General features: G+C 31.6%; 3 protein-coding genes and 1 non-coding gene across 5 annotated transcripts; 3 read left to right on the top strand and 1 right to left on the bottom strand.

The window, feature by feature from the left end:
• Positions 1–362: 362 nt before the first annotated feature.
• On the bottom strand, positions 363–8870 carry LOC148229323 (uncharacterized). Of its 2 annotated transcripts, none has more exons than XM_088197507.1 (6): positions 5730–8870; positions 5227–5656; positions 1611–1909; positions 1050–1254; positions 827–980; positions 363–745 (listed from the first exon to the last, which is right to left on the bottom strand). In XM_088197507.1, the coding sequence occupies exons 3-6, from the start codon at positions 1723–1725 to the stop codon at positions 572–574; spliced, it is 648 nt and encodes a 215-aa protein (XP_088053633.1). In that variant the 5' UTR covers positions 1726–1909; positions 5227–5656; positions 5730–8870; the 3' UTR covers positions 363–571. The 2 variants fall into 2 exon arrangements, with proteins under 2 accessions (XP_088053633.1, XP_088053632.1); XM_088197506.1 differs by having other exon boundaries at positions 8747–8870.
• A 12070-nt stretch (positions 8871–20940) lies between these two features.
• LOC148229322 (uncharacterized) lies at positions 20941–22742 on the top strand. The gene has a single exon (XM_088197790.1). The coding sequence runs from the start codon at positions 21064–21066 to the stop codon at positions 22600–22602; it is 1539 nt and encodes a 512-aa protein (XP_088053916.1). The 5' UTR covers positions 20941–21063; the 3' UTR covers positions 22603–22742.
• LOC148229321 (uncharacterized) lies at positions 22587–25754 on the top strand. Its single transcript, XM_088197789.1, has 2 exons — positions 22587–25542; positions 25614–25754. Exon 1 carries the CDS (start codon positions 22729–22731, stop codon positions 24274–24276), a length of 1548 nt encoding a protein of 515 aa, XP_088053915.1. The 5' UTR covers positions 22587–22728; the 3' UTR covers positions 24277–25542; positions 25614–25754.
• A 367-nt stretch (positions 25755–26121) lies between these two features.
• TRNAL-UAA (transfer RNA leucine (anticodon UAA)) lies at positions 26122–26205 on the top strand. The gene has a single exon. It is a non-coding gene; the product is annotated as a tRNA-Leu (tRNA).
• The last annotated feature ends 1326 nt before the right edge of the window (positions 26206–27531 follow it).

Here is a 27531-nt window from a genome sequence, read left to right as displayed (position 1 = left end):
ACTTCAGTGGACCCCCATTTTTATTTCATGGACCCCCAAATTTTTTTTCGCTGACGTAGACCCCTGGGGGTCGATATAGACCACTTTGGGAATCACTGCTTTAGAGGCTAAAGACAACATATCAATAATTCTAGTTATTTTTTTTTATTGTAGCTATTAACAAATTGTAAACATGAAAATAGTTGTAAACTAGTAACATTATGTTCGTAAAATTATTTATATTAATGAAAAAAATTGCATTTAAAAAAAATATTGATGGTTTTAAACTAAACTAAATTTATTTACGCATTCGTATTGGTTTATATTTGTATTTTTTTTTGTCAGAAAGTAATTCTGCACAGTAGGAAGGAAATAAAAGACAGTTTTGCTTCAACAGGTTTTAATATATGGACCCGCTTTTTAGTGCATTTAATATTGAAATCATAATACAAAGTGCTTATAAAGTATAATCAATACACGCAAACAATTTTTTTTAATAAATTCAATATAATATCGTGTACTAGTTCAATTAAACAAATTGTAATGCAAACTATAGAACTATCATCGTTAAATAGAAATTAAACGGTCGGATCTAATTGTCCGCCGATAGAGAACAGACGTCGTCGTTTATCGCCAAAACTTGATCTATGAACGGCACATCCGCCATTATCTTGGCCACCTTCGAGACGATGTTCAGCAGCTCGCCTTCTTTGTAGTTCATCTGGCTGTTGCAGATGGCCACTTGCTTCGCCGCACTCTCCGGAATCTGCAAATAACAATCGTAGATAGAATTAAAAAATATATTTAAATGAAAGGCAATTAAATAAAACTACACAATTATACTCACATTATTAGGATCTTCGAACAGCGAAAACTTCAACTTGATCCTTTGCTTGACTGACTTATCCTCAAAGAACACGGTGAAGAGCGGGTCTCGAGTTACCACCGGGAAATATATACCGGCGACCAGTTGACCTTTTTGATCTCTCGCCAGAAGACTCCTATTATAGTAAAGTATAATTAGATATCTTAAATAACAACTTTTAGAGAACGTTATGGGAGAGACTTACCTAAAGTTGTACACCAGATTTCTTCTCTCGGTGACGTCTACGGCATTTTGGAATGGTCTAGCGATGTAGACGAGCGACGTTTGATATTTAACGGTCGAACCGCGGGTCTCTTTTTCTGCCCATTCTATGTAACCAGGGTTGTTAACGTTGAAGCTGTAGTGGTAATCCTTTTTACAGTGTGGTTCGTCAGATTGTGTGAACCAGCCTGTAAATGATATTGTAAATTAAAATAGTGTTTATAAAAATGTTCACAGATATCTATATGAAGAGCCTAAATACAATTTACAGATATTTAAACATTTTAAAAAATGTACAGTAGACCCCCCCCATAACACGGTAAATTGGGGACGTGATATTTGGGTTTTTATGTGAGCGAGCCAAAGGGAGGATATCTCATCACACGCGCCTGATTCGTACGTATGTGTTGCAAAAAATTGTATGAGTATTTTCTAGTCCCCCAACTACACGTCCCCAATTTACCATGTTATTGGTGAGTTTACTATGTATCATAAGCTCAAATATTTTTGGAGTAATGTTTTAAGATTTTGTCGTTTGTCTTACCCGTGTGTGGATACAAGCGATCTCGCATGACGGTGACAACCCTAGCTACATGATAGCCAGGATCGCACAGCATCAGGCCAGGCCTGCCCTCGACGCTGATACGCATCGCCACCATAACGTGTTCCTTCTCGACCGAGTCAGCTGCAGACTCGGGCCCCACACCATCTCCAAGGTAGTCACGGATGTCATCGATGCTCTCTTCGCACGAAACGAGAAAAGCTTCGACGGGCAGTTTGGTGAGGAGCTCGAGGCCGAGACCGACGCATGTGTGTTTTCCAGGTCGTATCGGTGGCCGGTACCTGAAGAAGAGAAAAGAGATTTATATAACAATTTATTAAAAATAAAAAACAAGTTCCAGGATTTGACTAAAATTTAAAAGAATATAGTTTGAACTTAACTAAATTTTAAGTATTTTTTCAAAGAATTTTCAAATAATGAATAACTACTTGAACATCACTGATAAAATTATGAAACATATTTTATAGTTTGGTTGGAATTGTTCAGATAGTGTTTCGTTATCGCGAAAACAAAATTGTGTCATGCGCTACAAATTACACGCATGTTTATAAATATGTCTGTCTATCTAAATTCGATAAAAACCCTTTAACTGATAAAAATCAAACTTTGCTTAGTTACACTATAGGACACAGAAGTCATAGTCATTTTCCTGTTGCCTATAACAAATTTTCCATACATCAAAGATGATACATTTTTGTTTATGTTAATTCTCCGTTAAATTTAAATGTCTCAGAAAAGGCCTCGAAAACGTTGGCAACCCTAATACGTATGTGAATAAGTTTTCGCGGAAATCTAATTTGAATACAGAATTAAATTTCACGAAATGTAAAGTTTCTAGAATTCCAATAACCTTCCCGTATATTCCAAAGCTAATACATATTCATCTTCTCAATTTGCCTTAAATGCTTATTAAAAATCACACAACTGATTCACAAGTGTGTTCGTAGAGATTCAATTACGCAAGAGTTCATTAACTGTACTGAACATTCTCACGTGTATATAGGTGTATCTAACTAGGGTTGTCAGATGTCTCGTATTTATAGGTCGGGACGAACATTCCGTATTTTAGTTTAGTTTTCTTAAAATACATTATTCCACGTGGGATCTTTTTTTAGCTTTACAGTCATTTAGAAAAGTATGCATTAACATATTTTCGGATGACCTATATATGTATATGGCACATTTTATACAGTAAATCTAACAACTCTAATGTAAATGAACGGATTTTATTATTAAGTAAAAAGTGACACATATTTTTTAAATCTATTGTCTTTCTATAACATTCTTTAACATTTAACCGCTTCATGTGTGGTCTCATATTCTTCCACTAAGATTTGAAATGGACTATACTAAAAAAGCAACATTGCTAGGTTGTGGAAAATTGGATTTCTATAGATATAAAAACAATGTTCTAGAAGTCGTGCGCATGAAGTGTATAATGGATTAATTTTTTTACTTACGACAACCCGTTTATGAAACGCCGAGTTTGATTTTTAAAATATGTCAACAGCTACGTAACATTAAATTTCTTGTTAACATTTTTGCGTCGATTCACGCGGAAACCGCGTCATTATAATTCTTTGCTTAAAGTCGCGTAACGTGTATTTCGCGTCAAACTTTACTTCGCAAAAAATAAAAAAAAAACACTTGGAACCCAAATTAAAAACTAGTTATGAAGAAACAGTCACAATTTTCTTCAAAATTACTACTATTACGCTATAAAATTTGTCACTACGAGCCTAAAATTTTACATTTAATGCCGCAAAACGTACTCGTATATATGTAAGTTGAGTAGCAAAACGAGACATTTTAACTCTTTAAGGTCCAATGGCATTATTGTTTTTTTTGTTACGGACCAACGGCACGCATTATAAAGTTTTGTAAAATTATTAGTTATATAAATTGCCACGAAAAGTTACATTTTTCACAAATTCAAAGATTGCAAATACAATATACGGTAAAAAACCTAGCATAAAATCCATAATATAATCTGATATACTTGTGGACTGTGTTTTTAATTGGAAAGTATCACACTTAACTTTTTGCTTCTGGTATGCATCACTTGTCTCTATCTTTCAAACGTCTTCAATTGGTAAAAAAAAGTGTGTTAATTTACGTAATATTTAAATGATTTATGTCTAATACTTTTTCAGAAACAGAAAAAAACTATATGTCGTTGCAAAAACTTTTACGTTTGCTGTGTATTTTTTGTAATATTAATATTTGATATTTGGCTTGTCTATATTTTTATCTGCGGGTTTCAGAAAATATATTTTATACTGTAAATTAAATAATAGTTTTGAAGCATGTGTGAATAAATGAAACAGCTATGTTATAAATAAACTTATACATTAAAACGTATTAAATGATTATGGTGTACTTTGCTCGATTATATTAAAAACATTAGCGTTTTAATTAACTAAGTCATGCAATTCTAAGTTTAGTTAATTACTCCAATCTGTTTATTATATATAATGTAAGTACAGTAAAACCTGGATATAACGGACAATGTCCGGTCAAATGTGAAAATCGTTAAAAACATCCTGTTAATGTTACACATGTTTAAATCCAAATCTCATCGCTTGTAAACAATGCTCGTGATTATCACGTCATACTTCTAACCTTATATCCACAAACAAATAAAGTGTGTTTTCGAAAAAATGTTTGTTTATTGATTTTAATTTGATAGAAAATTTTTCTGTGAAATGAAGTTTTATACCTATCTTATCAATGTTTAACATCATATTATATTTTCAATCCATTTATAGAAACCGTTGTGCCATTTATTTTCTTACTAAAAAAACATTCAGAAAACCTACTTGTATATAACGGACTTTCTGCTATAACGACCCTTCACCCGCATTAGTCCTATATCAAGGTTTTACTGTAGTAATAAAAACAATAAATTCTGTGTGTTAAATAATATGTCGAGCATCATTGGCGTTGTGTGAATTACAATAATGAATAATGAACTAAATACTATATATTATACAATAGAGCAAAACATTTTTTCATCTGTATTTTTAACATTTGGAACGGTTAAAGGAAATGCCCTAAATAAGTGATATACACATATTTTTAATATTTTATGATTTTTTATTGATTATTTCTATGTATTATTATATACTATGTAGTTTTCGATCATCGTGACGCATTGAGGTAACCTGTTAGGTCACAATGGTCTTAATTTAATTTAAATAAATAAATAAGAATCTTAATTGTTGTGATTAAATGAATTTAATAAGAAAAAAGATTGGACTGCAAAGGGTTAAAAATGGTTGTGTACACTTTGACATGTAGCTACTTGGCAACATTACCAAAAACATCTAATACTTAAATATTAGTAAATAATATAATGAGACAATTAAATTTGACCGCAAAAGGTTAAAAATTTTAACGTTGAACTTTTTCCGTATTATTTGATAAATTAATGTATGTTAAAAAGTCACTTTCGCTTTCACGAAAAGAAGCTATCTACGCTAATGCGCAGGCGCAGACGTAGTTAACTTTTTAGCCGTCAGTGCTACGACATGTAGCTACGTGCCGTAGCACCGACAAGGGACGACCTTGAAAGTTATTAGACATAATATAAATGTACCTTCTGAAGAAGGCTCCGAGACCGCTACGCCTATGAGCGTCGTAGGCGTCGTAGAAGGCGCTAAAGTTGCTAACGGTGTCGTAGTTGTTCTCGAGCAGCAGGCGCCGCAGAGCCGCCTCCGCTTTGCCGGCCAGCTCTTCGTACTCTCGCAGCTCACACCGGCGCTCCGCCCTCGGCTGCTGCTCCCACCTGGGTAGGGGCAGCGGCAGCCTCGGGGGCCATAGACATGGGGTCACGCGCTCTCCTGCAGCGAGTCAACTCGGCCACTCGGAGCCCCACCGGCCCACGGAGGGCGAGTCCCCCTCGCTCCCTTCCGGTCTCTCGCACGCATCCCCGAAGCTTCGCGCTCCGCCCTCATGCTCGCAGCGGCCCGACGCCTTCTCTGCGTCCGACCGATCCGACGGCGTAGTCTCTCCAAGTTTTTCACGCTCTGCAACAATCGTTAGATTATTATCTAATAAATCGGGTCGCGAGATTCTGTCTACGATCGATGTATCACTCACCCATACAACGGCCAACAGCCAAATAAAAAAACAAAAAGAATCGCCCGCGCCTGCTCTAGCGCTTTTCACGCGACACTCAGGCACGGAATGATCGGCGTCTTACTCGTGGGGGTATTTATAGAGCGATCTCCGCAACGCTCCGCACTCCACCCCACCGCTAGATAAGGCCGCGCTCACACGACGCATTTTGTTATTTTTAACGGAATTTTATTTTATATTAACAATAATATTATATTTACTATATAAAAAGGGAAAAAACCTATAATAGATAAATACAAGCTGATGTCGATTTTATTAGCAGTTGCGAAATTCAATTGATTAACAGCATGTTTTTTTATCAAGACAAGAGGCAACAAATTTTGTAATGAAAAATCTTAATATGGCTTTTGATAAAGTTAGCCATGCCTTTATTCTAAAAAATGAATAGATTTGGATTTTTATATAAAAATCTGTTAGATGCTATTTAACAGAGAATTATTTTAAGAGATTTAGCGTTAAAATAAATATTTTGTTCCATAAAACTAAATGTTTATGCATTACAATAATAATAAATGAACATTAAATAAATAGATAGATTGTTCAACATTTTATTTATAATGTGTATTAAAATTTATAAACTGCGCATTAGCGTTTCGTTAGGCCCTTTGTCCACCGTTCTTCGTCCACTGACGAAACTCTCCTGTGACGGTCAACCTATATATAATATTTAATAAAATTGAATTATACGATTATAGTGAATTATGAAAAATAGCATGAGCATCTAATTCGAGTCGCACACGCAACTGACAAGACAGTCGTTTGTGAGTTGGTCGTTCGCAAGTTGATCGATGGTTGCGTTGCAGTCGCGCAGGTGGATGAGGACTGCGCAAAGGCCAGACTGTGAAGCGACTCCCGTTTGCATCATAAGATTCCGTTACATTCCGATACCGTTACATTCTAATTAGAATCCACTACTATTTGCCTCTCAGCCATACACCGTGGGGTGTTACCCTGCGCTTCTAAAGATATATTTACCATTTTATTTTTATTATATAATAAGAGTCTTTTCTTATAATAAATACAAATATTTTATTGCTTTTGTAAACAACAATAGTAGGAACACAGTTAATAATGACTGTAATAATTATATTTATTTAAAATATCTTTGAAATTCTGCGCAAAATTAAAAATATCAGATACGTATATATAAATAAGAGTAGCAAAATTATAGAATGAAGTTGGTGGTATTGTAGGTTAATCAAATTTATTCGTTTAACAATCCAGGACTGACGCCGATCCTCTATAAATAAAAGTGGGAGGGGTGTCGTATGCAACGAAGAAAGAGATAAAGCATGCTAGTTCGTGTAACGGTACTTCGTCCAGACGACATGGGAATCTTATGAAGCCTCCCGTTCAACCTTTATGTGACAATTTTTCAACTCAAATCGCAATCACGTTGCGATTTGAGTTGAAAAATTGTCACATAAAGGTATCGGTCCACCGATAAAATATCAGACTAGAAAAATTCCTTCACTGGAACGTAGAAGATGGGAACGCGCACACAGTTCCACCTGCTTCCGACATTATGTCGTGTCGGATGGAGATATGACTGTGTGTGCGCTCCCATGCGTTACACTAAAAAAAATTATTGTTCGATATTTTATCGGTCGACCGATATCGGAGTTTGTGCACTTAGATTAAATGCATAGAACACGACCGAAATTAAGCAGCATTGGGCGAGGTCAAGAACCTGGATAGGTATATATGCTTTAATGAATAGTTTTGTATGTTTTTAAATAATGTTTAATTTGAGTTTAATATAATAAAACTTTATACAATTTAAATGAGCAATATATAAAATAAAATGCTCATGTATTGTAAGCATTTTATAAACTATATGTAAATTAAAAAAAATATAGTGAGTTTTCTACCGTTACCCTCTGGATTTGCGCCTGCGGTTTGCAATATGTTTTGAACTTCAGTCGAGTTAATTTCTTATAATAATATTTACAATAAAATTACATAACGAAATTGATCGAGAGCGTTTTAATTGGAGCGCAATAATAATATTAATATTAAAATTTACCACCCACGTCGCCGTCGCTGTCGTAGTGTGAGTAGCCGAGCGTTCCCACTACGACGGCGCCGAAACGATTTTATTGCTTTTGACATGAATGTTTGACTTCTAAGAAGTGATAATTGTTTTTGTGCCCTCCTGTTGATCAAAATTCGGTTTGAATATACTATAATCAGCACTTTTATATCAGAAGTCCATAATCATATCGGTAAGGATAGTTATCATATTTTAAAACATAGTGTAACATCTGCAGACAAACCATGGAGCAGTTGCAGAGCGTTCGCATTGCGAATTTCAATATTTTTTAATTTTAAAAATTAATATTCGTTTTTAAGTTTACTATAAAATTTTCTTATTAGAGTCAGTTGCTTATTAGGGAAAAAAATTGGGGCCCAATGCATCCCAAATAAGCGGAATCGACTGTATATGAGAAAGCGTAAGACGCGAATTAAATCCTTAAGGTACTAAAGAATGAACCAAATACTATTTGTTAGCTTTAGTGTATATTCAAAAATATTACGCTGCACATACCTTTATGATTTTATTTAAACAAAATATTAATTTAATAAAAAAAATAGAGGGCCATATAATTTTATTAGAAGATAATTAAAAAATAGTTTAAAATTGCCATTGGCAATTTTATTAAAAAAAAAAATTTTTACTCCTTGTCGTGTGAACGCGCCCTAATGTCGACGCAGCAGACGCGAGTCGTAAAAATGTAAACAGCGGACATTCAAACCGAAACAGGACGATGACCGAGGAACCAACGAACGGTCGACGTACCTTCGACCATAATCCCGTCTGGAATTTTCAATCCTGCGCGCGAAAAGGGGCGCATCCGGTCGTGGCGCGTCGCATTGCGGCCATGTCTTTTTTTTGAACTAAATAAAATCAAATCGACCAAACAATGTCGAACAGGACGAAACAAAAACAAACAAAAACAATAACAATAAGTACGAACCCATGTAACGAAAACGCTGGTAGTACGAAACCGGTTCGAAGTTAATCGATCGACTTTCTCGCTGTTTTACTGTTTGAAAAACGCAAGATACCGCTATGAATTTCGCTTCGGATCGACGATCAATAACGAATGAACGAATCGCACCATTTATATATAGCCTTTCCCCGCCTACCATTCGTGCAATTCTCAACCGTAATCTATCTATAAATAAAGAGTATAGTCGCTTAATAGTGTTTCCTAAATGTTTATGTTTTTAAATTATCTTCTCAAATGGCGTTTCAAAAAAAATAACTGTTTATCACCGTCGTTTGTTCGGCTTCAGCTTAAATTGCAATTAAGACAATTAAGACGTAATTATAATAATTAAAATATTATAAGTCAACGCTGAGTCACAGTTTATTTTAAAAAAATAATTCGACCTCAAAATGCACAAAAAAAGGAGGCCAAGGGTTTGACTATCAAATTGATTTTGAATAGCAAGCTTAACTTTTTAGTATTTTTATATATAATAATTTAGAACAATTCAAAGCAATTAATTGTATGGAAGTTAGTTGAATGTTTATGTAAATAAAATTTAATATCTTACTTCAATTTATTAATATTAAATATACATGTTTTTTGAAACGCAATAGCCATGTTTCTTAAAAATAAGTTTGTTTACATAATCTTATTCTATATTTAATCTCTTTAAATACAATTTTGGGTTGATAACCGTTTGTATTTACTATTGTAATCACATTGAAAATTTTCCGCTACGCAATCTAGAAATATCAATGAAATGATGTTGTATTTGAAATTACTTTGTTTAATTCCATTCTTTCTAAATTTATATTAATATAATATAATATTAATGTTATAAGATCTCTCTCTCTCTCTTTATATATAAATATTAAGTTTCCCTTATGTCTTTATGTCCGCAATTATATCGAGTATTATATATTTTTCCAACGATATTTTATTTCGATTTACTCTACTCAGAGTAATTCGTAATAAAATATTACATATAGAAATTATTCTTTCAGGTTTGGAAACAGGGACGTTATTTGTGAGGGGAGCAGGTGGGGGCCTTCCCCTACCCTAGAATTTGGCCAGAAATATGCATGTCATTTAATGAATTCATATGAATTTTAATGAAATCAAAATATTAAAAAAACAACCACTGACTGGCCAACTTTTGCCCCCCCCCCCCCCCTCTGGAAAAACTAAAATGACGTCCCTGATACTAAAACAGAAATTCTCCAGTTATCCATAAAAGTAACAGTAATATTTTTTTTAATATGTCATTTCAGTTCAAATCATATTATCGGAATACACTTTCACCGGTATATATGTATACATATTTTTTACCAGTAAAATATAATATTGCATGTGCTAGTAAAATTAGGTGATTTCAACTTTTCTATACGTAGTAATATGTATATACATTTACATACTTATTATTATTTATTTAAATGCGATATATAATATAAATGTTATAGAAAGTGTGTATTTTTCGGTGAAGTTATATTTTCACTAGTAGATATATATTTCTATTAGCAAAAATATAATGTAACTGATACATTTACATTTTTAAACTTTAATTACGTCAAGTCCAAAATACAAACTAAGGCAATTCAACTCTCAGGGAAAAATAAGCTGAAGAATAAGTACAGACAGACGTCGCATCTCGCATGTTGTTCCATAGTTTGTCTGCACTTCGATATTACATTATGTTTTGAAATATGATAGCTATCCTTACCGATATTACTACGGACTTCTGATACGAGAGCATTGGCCAAAGTATATTCAAACCGAATTTTGGTCAATAGGAGAGCGCAAAAATAATTATCACTTCTCAGAAGTCAAAAATTTACGTGAAAAGCAATAAAATCCTAAAGAAATTGTAAATAAATTGTTTGATACATTTTAACCTGCTGAGTTGAATGAAATTATATTTATACTAGTGAAAATATACATTAACTGTAACATACATATATGTATATATGTATGTATATATACATAGCTCTCGCACACGTATTTTTGACACTGTGGTGTTCGCTGCTGTAGTCTGATTCATTAATAAAAATGTAAGCTGAGAAGAGTTACTTTTAATTTAAAATCAGATTTTCAGCAAAAAAGTCAATTGAAATTTATTTGCCTTAAGGTTTAAAGTCATTAATAAATTATTTATTATTTCACTCGCGACTTACTTCAAAGCCTTCCACACGGATCTACCAGAGTATTACTATTTTTAATCTGAAAAACTTGATTATTAACTCAAAACTACTCCACCATAGTTACTAAGGAAAAAAATATTAACAAAACTATCGAATCCTAAATACAATATTATATTCTTTACTATCAGAACATGACTATCGAATCCTAAATACAATATTATATTCTTTACTATCAGAACCCTAACATTGTAATGAAAGTAATGTATACGAAACATACTACTTTTGTACAGCGCGACCTTTCTGTAGTAGTCTATTGAGTTAAATACCACAGCTGATGTTATCAATGGCGATAGAATTTCCGAGAAGCCTTGTAAAAAGCGGCACAGTCATATTTGTCTGTTGCCCGCAGCGTCAGAGAGGGAGCGAGTGACGTCATACGCTTTTTCATGCGTGACGTCACGTCTGGCTTCAGACTTCAATATCAAGGGCGAGCGGCCTGCGTCCTATTGGTTCGTTTAGAGGTGCGTTACATCAATAATTGAACAGATAAACCAGACGATATATAGTTCGTTGATAATACCTACATATGACGCTGGGTCACGCCGGCGCCACGTTTCACGTGACACGTGACTGATCAGCTGTTTCAGGTTCAACAACTGACTGCGTTGCCAAGTGGGACAACTAACTATTGCAAAACTGGGGATTAATCCTACTTTATCTGGCGAATGTTTGATAATTTAAATTCGAAATTAATCTTTCATCCCTATCGATTTTCCTCTACTATCGATCGCGATCACGCATTTACTGTAACACTCGTCATTATATTTATTATATATAGATATATTATGTACATATATAATCGAGAATATACATTGTTTTTCCATGTTTTTTGTAATATGGATAAACTTAATGTTTATGTAGTATGTAAGTTCGGGTTGTTAGAAATATGCATTTTAATGAAGGAAGAGAAGTGCATTTCTAAATGCGAACGCATTAAATTCTATGTATGTTCTATATCCTATCATAGCTCGTCGAAATATATTTTGAAGGTTATTTAAAAGCATATGTTACAGCGAATATGTATAACCAGTGAAGCTATATTTTCACTGTGGTTTCAATAAATAATATCCGAATACATTTCACTGGTAGATATATATATATAGTATATTGCTACTAGCAAAAATATAATTTAACTGATAAGCGCAAGTGAAATTATATGCTGCTCTAATTTTTCGTCGAAACTCAATTTTACAGATCTGAAACATCTATTGCTGTTCAAACCCAATCCAAACCTAAACGAATTAACCAAACCAAAATTGGCCCATAAAAGTTCTAGGGCTCAAGGAGTGTGACTTTGTAGCCAGAAATAGACGCCGGAAAGCTGGTAACAATGTATTCAGTATTAATACATATACCGAAGAAAAGTATTAGAGAGTTGTGTATGCTTTGCTCCGAGCGCTGGCGGGGAAGCTGGCGGAGAAATGATGTCCTCGATATGGTCCTCAGATCTCTCGAAGATCGTCCGACTCGCAAGGCTGTCTCTAGTCGCAGGACTGACTCTAGGTCATTTCTGGAGCGTTTGAAGCGTCATCTCTCTACTGTTTCGTCTCCCCGCCGTTTGTGTTTGGCTCTCCTTGAGTCAAACAGTTTGTACCATCGATTCGAGATCTCTTCAGCAAATCACACCAATGCGGAGATAAGTCAACAAATTGTTGCGCTTGTATATTTGACAAACAAAATATGTCCGCGACTTGAAAGAACACATTTCGAAGATCGAATAATGCAAAGACGTGAATCAATGGTATTTTTTCTGTCACCTGATGGTGTATTGATTACGCAAATGATAATGCACAAAGGAGTTTAATCTCTTTGTCGGAGTCCATTACGTAATTTACTCAACTGCACAGGTATTTAAAATGCGTTATCTTACCGTTTCAAATGTTATCTCCGTCTAATGATAAGTTTACTGGGCCTACAAAGAGCTTGCTTTTAACTATAAATTTTGTTTTATCTATGTTTATTCATAGGTCCTTTTTTAAACGTTCTTGTATATCTTATACAGGTAGTGGCATAGTCACTATTTTACCAAATGAGGGAGGGAGGGGTGTTGAGAAAAATAAAGAGAAATTGAAAATAAATATTCCTTATTTAAATTCAGTTATAATATATTTTCACCAAATGAATAAATATATTTTATTAATATTTGTAAACAAAAACTAACAAATTTAATCTTCGCGTTTTAAAATATATTTTTTTGTTATTTTGCCGTTCCCAAGGGATTGAACCCTCGAACACCCACCCTTCGCTACGACACTACATACAGGGATATATTTCCGCGTCATCAGTATAACGAATATTGTTAATTGTCTCATTTTGTCCCTAAAGTGCTTCTTTGAATATGTTTTCGGAGTATTGGTATGTTTTCATTTTAATATTTTATTTTGTATTGGAATACAGAATAAATATATACAGATTAAATATTTTATTCATATACAGATTTTTATTCATATTTATATTCAGATTAAATATTTTATTCTGTATTGAAAATTCTCTCTCAACGCTTTACTGCTGATTGATTCCAATATATAATGATCATGTTTCACGCGATCGAAAGCTTTCCCATTATAATATTATATAAAGTCAATCCACTATCAAGCCAAGAAAGAAATATATATCGATGAGTCGTCCCTTATATCGCCGCACCTTTGTTTTTTTAATGTAATTGTGGTCGCCACAATAATAATATACTTTGATTCTTTATATTAGAAAATCTAATCTTATCTAAAGGGATTTTAAATAATAAATTGATATATTTTTGCAATTCATACTTAATCAATCAGTGAGATAATAAAATCTAGGAAAACCAAATCTGTGAGAATCTATTAGAGTTAGAATTATATAACCATTGCAAATTCTGATCTCCCAGATACGATAAAAATTGAAAAACATTAGGGTCCATATGGAATGTGAACCCAGGTCCTTCATAAATTGGTTGCCTATTTTTACTTTAGTCAAATATATAAAATTATATAATAATAATATGAGTTATATAGTCATCCTGACAGTTACTAAATTCAAACCAAAGCTGAAAGTTCATGAGAGTTCAGACTCAAGAACAGTTTTACTATAGTATACAATGAAGGAAAATATAGAGTCAAAGCACTCATCTATTCGACGCTTACAATATTTGACAGTGTGGGTTACTTGCATATATGTGAAAATTAAATCAATATTTTAAAATGTGAATAATACAAATAGTCATTTAATACTTTATTAATATTATAATACATATGTATAATATTATTGCAATAAAATATATATATGAGTAAAATTGCTTCGTTACGCCATCATGTTTTTCTTTCATAAATCCCAGCGTTTAAATCGTAAATGATTACCAGTAATTTTCCAAAACGAGGTATACATTTTTAATGTTAAAGAAAATATAATAAGCTTCTTGGAAAATGACGCTACGTTATTTCCAAAAAATAACGAAAAACGTGTACGTCATTCATGAATCACGCTGTGTATTAGACAAATGATCGTTTACGTTACATTGTACTGTACAATTCAACGCTTATCGTATTTTATCAGTTAAAGTGTGTTTAAAGCGAATAATTCCTAATTGTTAATCATACGTTTAGCACTACTATAAGTCAATGATCAATAAAAATATTAAAAATAAATTATTTCAATATAATGTTCATATTATCTATAAATATATTATTTAACACGTGCTTATGTTGTGAAATGATAATAAGCACGCATTCGATAAAGGTCTAGTTCACCTTGGCAAAAGTGAGTTTATAATATGACGTCACTAGTATTCGCAATACGTAAGATTTTCTTTTGTTTCGATGCCAACGTTAATGTGCATAATTGCATACACATATACAGTTTGATTGTCTTGCTAATGTTTGAGACACAACTGAAAAGGAAAATCAGTTTTGCAGTGTCTTCAATGGAAACGTTGAGCAAAACAACTGATGTTTTTGTTATGCGATACCTCGATAGTGCTAATTTTCCATTGAATTTTCCTCAAATGAAGAATATAATAAAAAAGTTTACATAACACATTATACCGAATATTGGGTTTCGTTTCCGTTTGAAAATTAACGAATATATATTCAATTAGTATAAATTAACTGAAAGCCGTATTTGTGTATTATATTACCCAAACATATTACATACTTAAATTTAAAATATGTAAGAATTTTTAAAATACATAAATTTACAGTTTAAAATCCACCTCGAATGAGATAATATAATATATTGTTACTCTAGCAAAAATAATTTTTTAATGGTGCAGCGAGATAAGGAACGACTCATAGGTGGATATTTAGTTGAGTCATCTTTCGGGACTTGATGGTAAGTGGAGAAACTTTATCGCTTTGCGGGGGCCTATTTATTTATTTTATTATGACCAAAACTAGGCGGTGCCTCATCCGTCGATCATTAACCGAATCATACATTTTTATAGCTGTATTCAGTCCTTATATTATATATTAATATATTTTTTAAATGCAAGTATCCTCCATATGTAGCTCTCGTAATACTGCATTTGTAGTACTATTATTTAATATATTTGTTCTCTCATGTAATGCATCATCATCATTTCTTCGCTAGTATCTAAGAGTTGTTTTACTCAGACCAGACGCTACAATTGACTTTCTTTAGTGATCTAAATAACCATTAATAAATTATATAATATATTATTTAACTACTATACTTAAAAAATGAATAGCCAAACTATAAGATAGTTACTACGTATTACATTGAATACAACGTACTCTGTACCTTTGATAAGATAAGCAGGACAATACGCAGTTATTATTCATTGATGTACAAAGGAGTTTTGTTGCCATTTAATATAAAGTTGTATTATAATAGAGCTTTTAATATACAATAGTAAAGTTGTATTCTTTTGCACAATGACTGGCGATCTATTTTAAAAAAAACCCACATCGATACAGCAGGAAAAGTGTTTTAATTTTAGAATGCACGTTAAAAAATAGATCTCAGTTATTCAGTTTCACTGGTTTGCCAAGGTTAAAAACTTTAACCAATGTTAAATGGTACACGTGTTTATAATCTTAATTATAGTAATTTAATTCAATATTAATTAATAATTGCGTCTCAAGCATTTTTAATCTTATTTTAATCAAAAAACTTTATGAAATATTTTATGCTTATAAATCATTTTCTGTGTTTATAATACTTGATAACATTTGAAAAAACTAATCTGCTTTATCGGATCAAATTTAATTATCAATGAGGTTTAATTAATAGGGATTAATATAGATTATTCTAGCTAATTTCAACCCATAAAGGTGAGGCTAAATCAATATTTAGAATTATAAAAAGCATATATTACTTAATTCTTCACTGATTATTAAATGAATAATTCAAGTATCTATGTGCAACAAATATATACTTGGAATTTAATATCTTATCAAGTAATTAAACTGTTTTTCAATAGAACTTATTGCAATGTGTCAGCATTACGTATGCAATTATTTTTTATAACTTAAAAATGATAAACTTCAGAATCGTAATTAAGACGTAATTCTAGTTTTGCATAATTTATAGAAAATTTATGTGAATTTTTTGCTTAAGATTTGTATATCTTAAATAAGAGGTTAAACTATAGATATTATAAATTATACAAATTATTATATTGGTTGAATGTTTTTTATTCATTATTATTTGTACTAATACGTATATTAATAATTAAAAAACATAGTAAGGCAAAAGCAGCTGTGTCCATGAAAATTCATACGCAATAATATTTGCATGATTTTCAAGTAGGATATATTTTATGAAATAGAAGTTTCTTAACTATTTATTTTACTATGTTTATTATATGCATAAGCAAACATATGGGTAATAAACATATTTATTTTTATATTGATAGATTTTTGCTTGATAGTATTTTATTTAATATGAATTTTTATAAAAAATCGATGCATTTTTTATTGATGATATTTACTATTTGAAATATTTCGCCTTATCAGTGAACGAAATTATCTTTCAAGGTGAACTTTGCTTGGCACCAAATAAACAGTAGTTTCTAATCAATACGTTTAAAGTTGGCGTGACAATGCTACGAAAGAACATATGTATACATTATCGCGTTTTTCTTTTTCTACATGCTAATATTTATATTTTGAAACAATTTATAATGTCGTATGTTTTTATACAAACGCGCCATTATGAACAAATTGACCTAACAGCATCGATTTTCCACACTGACCCACAAAGCCATTTTCCGCAACGTTTTCTTGCACGCTTCTCAAATGTAAATTAAAAATATGCGGTGCTGTATGTTATACCTTCATCTGAAGCCAATAAAGGTGTAAAGAAGTCCTTAAATTGATCAATATATAGATTCATTTTCCTACTATATTTTTTAAGAGCATATTTACGTTCCTTTTTTGACTCGATTTTTTTCATTGTCATATTTTTATATAACAACATTATACATTCTATAATGTTGTTATGATATAGAGCTTTCAAATAAACAATAAGAAGTCCAAAACAAATCAACCCTTTTTTGAATAAAAGGCTAACTCTTTCCTTCATTAAATCTAGAACGTATAAAAAATGTTGTGAAAAAGCTGAAATACTATTTTTAATTTGAGAATATTATACGTTTTCCTTAACCTTCACTCTATATTGGGCCGCCCTGTATAATATAAATGAAAACAATTATATCTAAAATATAACATTTTCATTTCTACGTCACGTTGTCGAACTCGTGAAAACTTTATTATATACAATATAATATTAGAACTGTTTTCGAAATACGTCACGCACAACAACATGTTACCAAATTGTCACGTGTCAGGTAGATAAAGGTTGAATTGCTATAATGTATTTTATTGACTATAGTCTATTTATATAATGTTTCTTTCTATAATATTAATATGCAAACGAAGGTAAAACAAAAACATATAAAAATAATTATAAGATAGTATATTTATGTATGTAAATATTTGTACATATATGATATTTATAAAATTATAATTCAGAATCATTGGTCGTTTTTTTAAATATTTTCATTTAATTTACCTCATGTATTTTATTAACTACCGTTATATATATTTTTACTAAAGTTATTTTATATTAAAATTATTTAACGAAGTACAGGAATAGAATGCGCTTCGATGTAACTTTTCCGACACTGTTGTCGGGAAAGCAAAAAAAAGCAAGTTTGCCTGTGCAAACAAATACTGACGCACGATTGAAACTCCGTCTTATGCGTGCTTCAGAGCGAGTCAGAGCATGAGGCACCTTACCCTAGCTCACTATCACACGCACTTGTGTATCTCGCTCGCACATGTACTAGCGAATCTATGCGAGAGAAAAGACTCACTTGCGAAATTCTCTGACAAAGCAGTATAGCATGGGCGCGTGAAAGTTAAATCATCTTAGAAACATATAAAATACCATTTTTTGCAATATTATGCAATTTGAGACAAACTACAGGTATATATCGTCTCTTTTTGAGTCAAGCGCATTCTGAAAATCCCAGTATGTAGGCGTTGGTGGGCCGCAAAAGAAAATCTTGTGTTATGAATGCAGCAGAATACTTTGTAATCACTGATCTATGCCATGACTATGTAATAACAAAAGGAAGACATAAAAATAGCTATATAGGATGAGGAAGTCTCTTCAATCGGATGTGCCACTTGGCGTGACGAATGGCCCAAATCCTTATTTCAGCCGCTATATTGGTGTCGAGGCCGTCGTTTAAAGTGGGTAATCGTTTTGGAGAATGAAAATTGCGCCATTTCCTCGGATATTGCACTAATGATATATAATGGTAACGAGGGGGTTTTCTTTGGGGAATTGACTAGAAAGTTCCGGGAAATCCGGGCAAAGTATACGTGGGAGTGACGTGCGTATTTCCAAATTCATTGTGTTGTGATGTATTATAAGTTAATACGTCATCCAATCCGTATAGATTTAAATATTTCAAATACGAAACGATTTCGTTATTGATGGTTATATATTTTATTTATAGACATCTATTATCAACTTTTCATATTAAAGATATTCAGAATAATAATTTAAAAAATATAATTAATATAGTTTTAGCAAAGTTTTAAACCATTTGAAAATATATTTTTGAACAAATGGTAATAATACATTATTTTATTTAATATAAATCATGTTACAATTTATCATGAATATTATTTTTATATTACATATTTATTTTGAACATTTGTCTCATTGTAAATAATGAACTAAAAAAAGCTATTTTAAATTAGCTCCTTTATCTACTATTTTAATTGAGAATATATATAAATATATTAATATAAATATATAATTACTAGCTGCTGTTTTTGTGAATTATCGTTTATTTTTGTAATTTCACTTTGACATAAAAATCAGTATAATTATAAATCAATGTATAGTAAATATTCAGAAATATGCACAATATTAAAATATGTGAAGTTATGTTATACTACAATAAAAATATATAAAAAATGTACTTGCTTAAAAAGCTAATGCATTTTTATATAAGTACATAAAAGAAACGTTGTTGAGTTTAACAACGGTAAAAACTAACTTATATTTTAAGGATAATAAACAAAGCGACATAATAGCGCATAGCGCAGATGTATAAGCCTAACAATAAGGGAGACATTTTAAAAAGAAAAATGTAACGCTTAATTGTCACCGGTAGTGTTTCAAGTTTGCTTTCCTATAGTCGAGGCAAAGTGTTCATGTCATTACAAACGGCATACAAAACCTAATAAATTACTTTTAAACCATCACTGAATAGTTAAAGCATAACTTATTTGTTGCAAATATAAGTACAAAAGTAAAAATAATACGTTTGTTTTGAATCAATGAGTAGCTTCAATCCTAGTTCAAGTTAGCTAGTAAGTTTTAAAATAATTAAAACATTGTCACTATAAGTTTTTTGCCAAATTTTTCCTCCTGATAGTATATAAAACATAAATATAGCCAATACATTTACATAATTAGGAAAATAATTCTTGACTAGACACTTAAGTTGAAAGTAAATTAAAATAAGTTCAATAAAGAAAATGTTAAATCTTTTTACTTTTTTAAAAAAGTCAGACAAATATGAAACAAAACATTACAAGTGTGGAAAGAAATTGTTTTTGTGGTGAAGTTCGTCACATAGTCTATGGTGTTCTCAATGATAGCGCTGTCGTACTTCAGTACTATACATTGGAACTTCATAGACCGAACCCATTTATTATGAACTGTTAAATAGTCGAACGAAATTTACCGTAGACACAATTCAATTCAAAAGTTTGTAACACCTATCTGTATAATACATACAGTGAATATGTTTCATATATGTACATACTTTTCCACTTGTGTTATAAATCCAGATATTCTTCGTCGTTGCAGTTGCACCGTCTGCGCAAACTCTAGCACAGTATTTTCCTAAATATATGTATATGTTACAGTTGTAGTGTACATTTTGTTCGTTCGTGAACATACTAGTTCGATCATACACATACTAATCACAAAATAAATAATGGATACACGAACTAGCTTTTTTCAAGGATATCATTTCAGCTTTTTCCAGGATGGGGAGGGGGGGGGGAAGTTGGTAAGTCAGTTTTGGCTTTTTAATTTGTTTCATTAAAATTAATAGTATTTCATTAAATACCATATAAAGTCGCCACAGTTAACTTCCATTTGTTGTTTTATACATGACTTACATCTGGAACCTCTCCCATTACCCTGAGTTACTTTTTGGAATGGTACGTGTCGCTGGAGATTTTGCTCATCTTATCAAAATTTTAAAAAGTACACGTGAATACTATTTGATCGTTTCATTACAAATTTTGTTCTATGCCTCTATTTACGCGATAGTTAATTGTGTGACGTGGAGAATACTAGCAGAAAATTTTATTATTCATCCATATCTATAAATTATATAATATATATAATACTCTCATCTGTCTTCAAAACATATGTTTTTCCATTCATTATTTATTTATTTATAAAGAAGATGTAAATTTATCTAAAATATATAAACAATATTAAATTATTCGTTCATTTAGTATCAAATTAGCATTCACACTAAACGGTGTGAGGAATTTTCCAAAGTTTATCAAAGTTCACGTGTCGCGTTTGATAATAAATACAACAATCTTAAAAGTGTTCAAAAATATGTATTCTGGATACAAAAAACTGTTGATTTCATTTTTCACATTACTTCAACATTGTTCGGCAAATTTGGTGTGTCAATATGAGTTTAGAGACGAAAATACTCTTCAGTGCATGTCGATGGGATTTAAAGGCGTGAATTTGGATGAAAAATTGTTAGAAAATGCAGCTTTCGCCCTTCAGCCGATAAAGACAATCAAAATGGACGGATGTGGAATCAGTGAATTGCACAAAGTATTCTTTGACGATTTCAATATCAAGACCAGTTTAAAAACTTTGGATTTATCTCGGAATCTTCTGACTGGATTGGACGACCAACTGCTTCGATCGATCGATAGCGTGCAGTTCTTCAATTTATCTTCAAACTTAATGACCAAACTGAATCCTAATATGTTGAACATTATGATACGCTTAGAAGCGTTGGATTTATCGTATAATTTATTAACGATCAATACTGATTTTCCAATCGGTAAAGGCAATCTGAAATTTATTGACGTTTCGCATAATGTAAAGATTGACGTTGAAGCTTTTTCTAAATTGCCTTTGAAGACTTTAAGGGCTGATCAAGTCGATGAGATTGTCAAAAATCCGATTCAAAATACAGATTTAACCAATTTGAGGATGTTGAATAATAAAATTGAATCTTGGGAGATGTTTGGATCTTTGATTAAACTTCTACGATTGGATTTATCTCATAACGTTATTAAAAAAATAGGTTATAATTGCTTAGGCGGAAATAAACAAATAATACTATTTAATATATCTCATAATAGTATACAAGAGGTAAATACTAACGTTTTTATTGGTGATAATTTGAAAAGCATAGATTTGTCTTTCAATCTACTTTCAACGATAGCTAAAGATACGTTCCAAACGCCATATTTAGTCAATCTAGATTTGAGTTTTAATTTGATAACTACTTTAGACGCATCGTTCTCTAAATTGACGAGGTTATCGAGCTTAAATTTGTCTAATAATAAATTATCAATATTAGATGGATCAATATTTCGGGATAATTACAATCTGGAGTTCCTACTTTTGGATAATAATTACTTGCAAGTCTTGCCTGGTACGCTGTTTATATCCTGCAAGTCTTTAAGGACGCTGAGTTTATCTAATAACGCAATAGAAAAGTTTCAGATTGGATTAATTAAAAACTCTGTCAATCTGAACATTCTAAACTTGGATAGCAATATGATAAAATCTCTCGAAAATGGATTTGTAAAGTTCAAGAGTCTGGATAAACTTTTAATCAGTTGTAATGCGCTTACCAACGTGCCTTTGGACTTTTACACAAAAACTGCCCACGCCAACATGATGGTTCGTCTATATGGAAATCCTTTGAAATGCTCTTGTGTTGATGAGTTATTAAGCGAGAAAAGAGTTGCAGTGTTCGATAAGCGTTATTTTATTGATGGAGATTACGTCACATGTGTAGGCTCAGTACTGAACTGCGACAATTATCCTTTAAAAAGCAATGTATATAATGAATGGAAGAATGCTATTCTCAAGTCGGATATTCCGTGCAAAATAAAATTATAATAATTATAAAGCAATATATAATCGTACATTATAAAATATATATTTAGTATTGCCGAAACATTCGCGATAGTCGATTGTGGCTGTGTACGTTCGATAGTCACGGTTGTTTGATAGATCATGTAAATAATGTACATTAAAATGCTTAATAAAATTATTTACTTGATAATTATATTCGTATTGAGTGAATGTGAAGCATCGCTGTTTTGCGACTCGGCGTTAAACGCTCCAGGTACTCTGGAATGCCTAGCAATCGGATTATCGGATAATCGGTTATCCGACGTCACTGATGCAAGCTTCTATCCACAATCTACAACGTTACTATTGAACCATTGTCGTCTTCGATCCGTCTCTGCCAACAGTTTGAACAGTTTGGATTCACTAGAAAGCTTGGATTTATCAGACAACTACCTATCCTTCTTGCCTATCGGGATATTCAACTCTACGCCAAGATTGAAGTTATTGGATCTATCGTCAAATTTATTAGGAGTCATTCGTCCAGATGTGTTCGAATCCCTGAAAGATCTAGTCAAGTTGGACTTATCAAAAAACGCCATCATCGTCAATAAGTTCGAGCCTGCATTCTTGATCAACCCAAATCTAAAATTTTTAGACTTGTCCGCCAATTGTGAGATAGACTTCGCCGAATTGATAAAAGGATTGAACGTTCAAGTTTTAAAATTGGCAAATAACGAAATACACCTACCGAACGAGACTTTAAAAGTTGTCACATTGACTAATCTGGTGTTGTCGCATTCCAAGATCGATGTCTTACCATCGGACTTGATCAATTCGTCGATCAATCTATTGGAGTTGGATCTTTCTTACAATGCCATCAAAGAAATACCGAACAAGTTTTTCGCTGGGAATAAAAAGTTGAAGTATTTGAATTTGTCACATAATAATCTTAAAGATTTGAATCTCCAAGTGTTTTCAACAAACACAGAACTAGTTAGTGTTGATTTATCTTCAAATAAATTGACGCAGGTTTGGAGGCAGACGTTTAAGTTCAATTCAGATATGATGCGTTTGGATCTGAGTAATAATTCGATCTCGAAAGTGGAAGCGATGAGCTTACAGTTTCTGCAAAAGTTGCGGTATATCAATCTGAGTGCTAATAAATTGATAGACTTGCACATTAACCTCTTCGCCAACAATAGACTACTGGAAGTTGTAATTTTGGACAGAAACCAAGTGAAAGTGTTTCCAAGTGCTATTTTCGACATTAACGAGCGTTTGAAGTTGTTATCCATGTCTCACAACAGTATCGAGAGCTTTCCTCATAGAGTCGTGAGAAATCTCAACAAGTTGAAGACTTTGAATCTAGCGAACAATCAGATTTCTTATCTGGATTCGAAATTCGCACACATGCCAGGATTGGAGAACTTGCACGTGCCTTGCAATAACATCAATACATTAGAATTCGACTTTATGGTGCCGTACGAGGGCGTTAACGTAATGGTGCATCTGTATGGAAATCCTTTCAACTGCAAGTGCATCGATTATATACTGTCTAATTTGGATGAGAGCGGAAGTGTAAGATTTTCTAAAACTAAACTGCTGGACGGAAGTGCTCCTATGTGTATTATGGAAGACATTGACTGTAAAGATACATTTAGCAGATCGCTGTACGATGCATGGATTAGGTCTCTAAAACTGTCTAATATTTGTAACTAAATATTGTGTATTAAAAAATTAAAAAAAATTATAACTTTTCATTCCATGTTAAGTAGTTTATAAAAATAATATTTCACTCAATTGATTAAAACAAGAAATAATATATTTCATGAAAATTAAATGTAGTGTTTTTTTTAATAGTTTGGCATGAGATACAGGTTATTTTTTGGTTCAAGTTTACATGTTATGAAATATATGCCGATTGCACAGAAGTCTCTCCGCTGCCGCTCTCCTCGGTGCTCCAACTGCAGCTCCAGGTTTGCTCACATTATCGGTCCAAAACAAAATACAACTTTTGTGGTTAAAAATGCTATAATTGTTTTTTTTATTTAAATTCATAAAGATATATTAATACAATGTTTAAAAAGTATTTTTAAACAAAAATACGGTTGACTTATATTAAATCTACCTGAATCTAATCGTCGAATATTTTTAGTGAGTACTGTTTTTTTAAAATACTGTGCATTAAAACTACATTTTCTCATCATTAATTAATGAGAAAATGAGTGCAAAGTTACCTTTTACAGATGTCAGACGACTTACTTTAATTAAAATATAAATAAAAAATATGTAATTAATGGTATTTTTCAAGAAGCTGTTGTGCTTATGTCATTGCTACTATGTCTGTTGTGCTTATGACATCACAATCAATTGGAAGAGTAATTATTTTTTTTGTATAATTAATTATTAACTTTTATATTTTTGACGATTAATTTTATGTAATAATGTAATAATTATGTATATAGAATGAAAAACGACAAAACATTTACCTAGACATTTTCAGATTTCGAGGCTATTTTAAACATTTCATAAACAACTCTATAACATAAATAAATAGATTAACTTCAAGAACAATGGATACGTGAATCTTACTTTTTATATTTATATTGTTGTTTGTTTAATATAAGAGCATTTAATATAAACATCGAAAACGTCCATGAAGTTCGATTAAATGCCCTACTTCATTGCCACACTTCAAATCGTGACAAATAGATAAGAAATTTTCTTTTACTGTTAGCCTTGCAAGTTTAATTTTCTTAAACTCAACAGCAATAATAACAACTAAATCAGGAAGTTGAATATTTTTTTAATTACTAGCCATGATTTTAAGAACAAGGCAAATAAACATACATACATACCTATAAGGAGAATTGATGCATAACAGTTTTTATCAGTAGATAAACTTTTGTATATAATGATACGATCCAGATCAGTCAGATCATTCACGTTATTATCACGTAGAACGCAAAATGTTTCGCAAAATGGGTAAGATATTATTATATTTACTATATCTTAATATATTTTAATTATTAATGAGTTTATATTTTTATTTATAGCAATATTCGCTTTTCTGCTCGTCGGATTGGCTGTTTTTGTTCAATGTCAAGAGCATGAGCCTTTAGAAGAGGGTCCAGCATGTATGTGTCCCAGAATTTATATACCATTATGTGGATCGGACATGAAAACTTACAACAACCCCTGTATCTTCGAATGCCAAAAGGATTTTTTGCAAAAGACGAGGGGCTTTGACTTGAAAGTGCTGAAAGAATCGGCATGTGATGAAGAATTAATTTAATATTTTTGTTATTTAGTATTTAAAGTAAATTTTATTTAATAAATTGTGCAATATCAGGTATATGGTGTTTCATTGTTTTCAAAGAAATCTGTAGTGTGGTAGAAATTTATCGAATTTAGATAAGATAACATAAGGTTGATTACGTGAGATTGAATTGTTTTTCCGCGAGTTCTAGTGATTGATCGATGACGTCATTTAATGAAAATGTTGTTTTCACATTGAAAATGAATTGGTATTGAAGTAAATAAATTTACACAATTGTCGGCACAGTCAGGTTGGCCGAGTGGTCTAAGGCGCCAGATTTAAGCTCTGGTTCCCGAAAGGGAGCGTGGGTTCGAACCCCACACCTGACAATGTTTTTTTTTTTTAATAAACAATTTATTTACTTAAAATATTATTCGACAACATATTTTAAATAAATTTAACGTATTACATTATAATACAAATTTAATTAATTAGAAATTGTACTTGTTTTCGTGTACTTGCTATTATATTTATAATCTTAAATCGGTACCTTTGTGAAATGCAAGTTATCAACATATTCGATTATAATAATTTATATATATATATATGAATAGCACAACAAGATTAATAATTTTATATTTAAACATGTGTACAATATTTAATATTTAATTCCTAATATATTTGAATGTATAATACATTTATCCTTAACCTAATTGATATTCAAATGACAACATCAGACAATGTATTTCACCAATGCACAGTTATAAATGTGGCATCAAAAGCATTAACCATCGCGGAGCATTAAAATAGTGGAAGTAAAAATAAATAATATTAATTCTGGTGAAAATCATCAAGGCTCTATATTAGGACTATCATTATTTATATTAAACGTTTTTATTATTGTAAGAAACATTTAATTACTGTGAGTGATTATATAGATATTATACTGAAGTCATTGAATATCAACTTGAGCTATATATTAAAGTTAAACGTGCAGAAGAAAATAGTAGTGATGATAAATTATACATTTGTAAGTAATATACAACTATAATGGAGGATATTAAGCAATTTGTGTAGACATTTTTTTGGAGTAAAAAATTGAAACATTATGAGTTATTATTATTGTGTTTACTATTATTCCTACATGTTAACACAGATAATATAATAATAATGATACTAAACGTACATTGTATAAAAATATATAGCACTAAAAATTAAATTGTAAAAGTGTGATGAATCTCGTGGGCCGGAAAAATGATCAAGGATGTTCATGGTTTAGATAGAACTCATAGATGTCGATGCTGAATTTTCTGCGCCGAAATCAGGGAGAGGTGCTGCTCTGCTTTGAAGTTGCGTCGACGTCGGTGGCAGAACGCGCCCGTTGGCGTTGATGTATATGTACAGTGCAGTGCACGGATCGGTGTGATTTACGTCAAGGGATGGATATCGGCTGACTCTCGGGGTTAATTAAATCCCTTGTTAACAAGCATGTTGTTGATCAGTCTTTGTTAAAAATGAAATCAAGGATTTATTGCTTTAGAGCGATTAAAACGTGATATATGTTTGAATTAATATGCCCCTCTTTTCTGATATAAGATTTAACATAGCGTTATTAGTAATTTATTATCTATAAAAATAATATTTATAATGAGTTTTAAGGCAAGAAATATTTCATTCTAAATAAAAAATATTATTACATAATAAAAATAATTTTA

This window comes from Plectrocnemia conspersa, unplaced genomic scaffold (assembly GCF_051122295.1).
Source record: "Plectrocnemia conspersa isolate PC_06_02 unplaced genomic scaffold, ASM5112229v1 ptg000011l, whole genome shotgun sequence".
Taxonomy (NCBI): domain Eukaryota; kingdom Metazoa; phylum Arthropoda; class Insecta; order Trichoptera; family Polycentropodidae; genus Plectrocnemia; species Plectrocnemia conspersa.
This window is presented reverse-complemented; position numbering and strand designations above follow the sequence as displayed.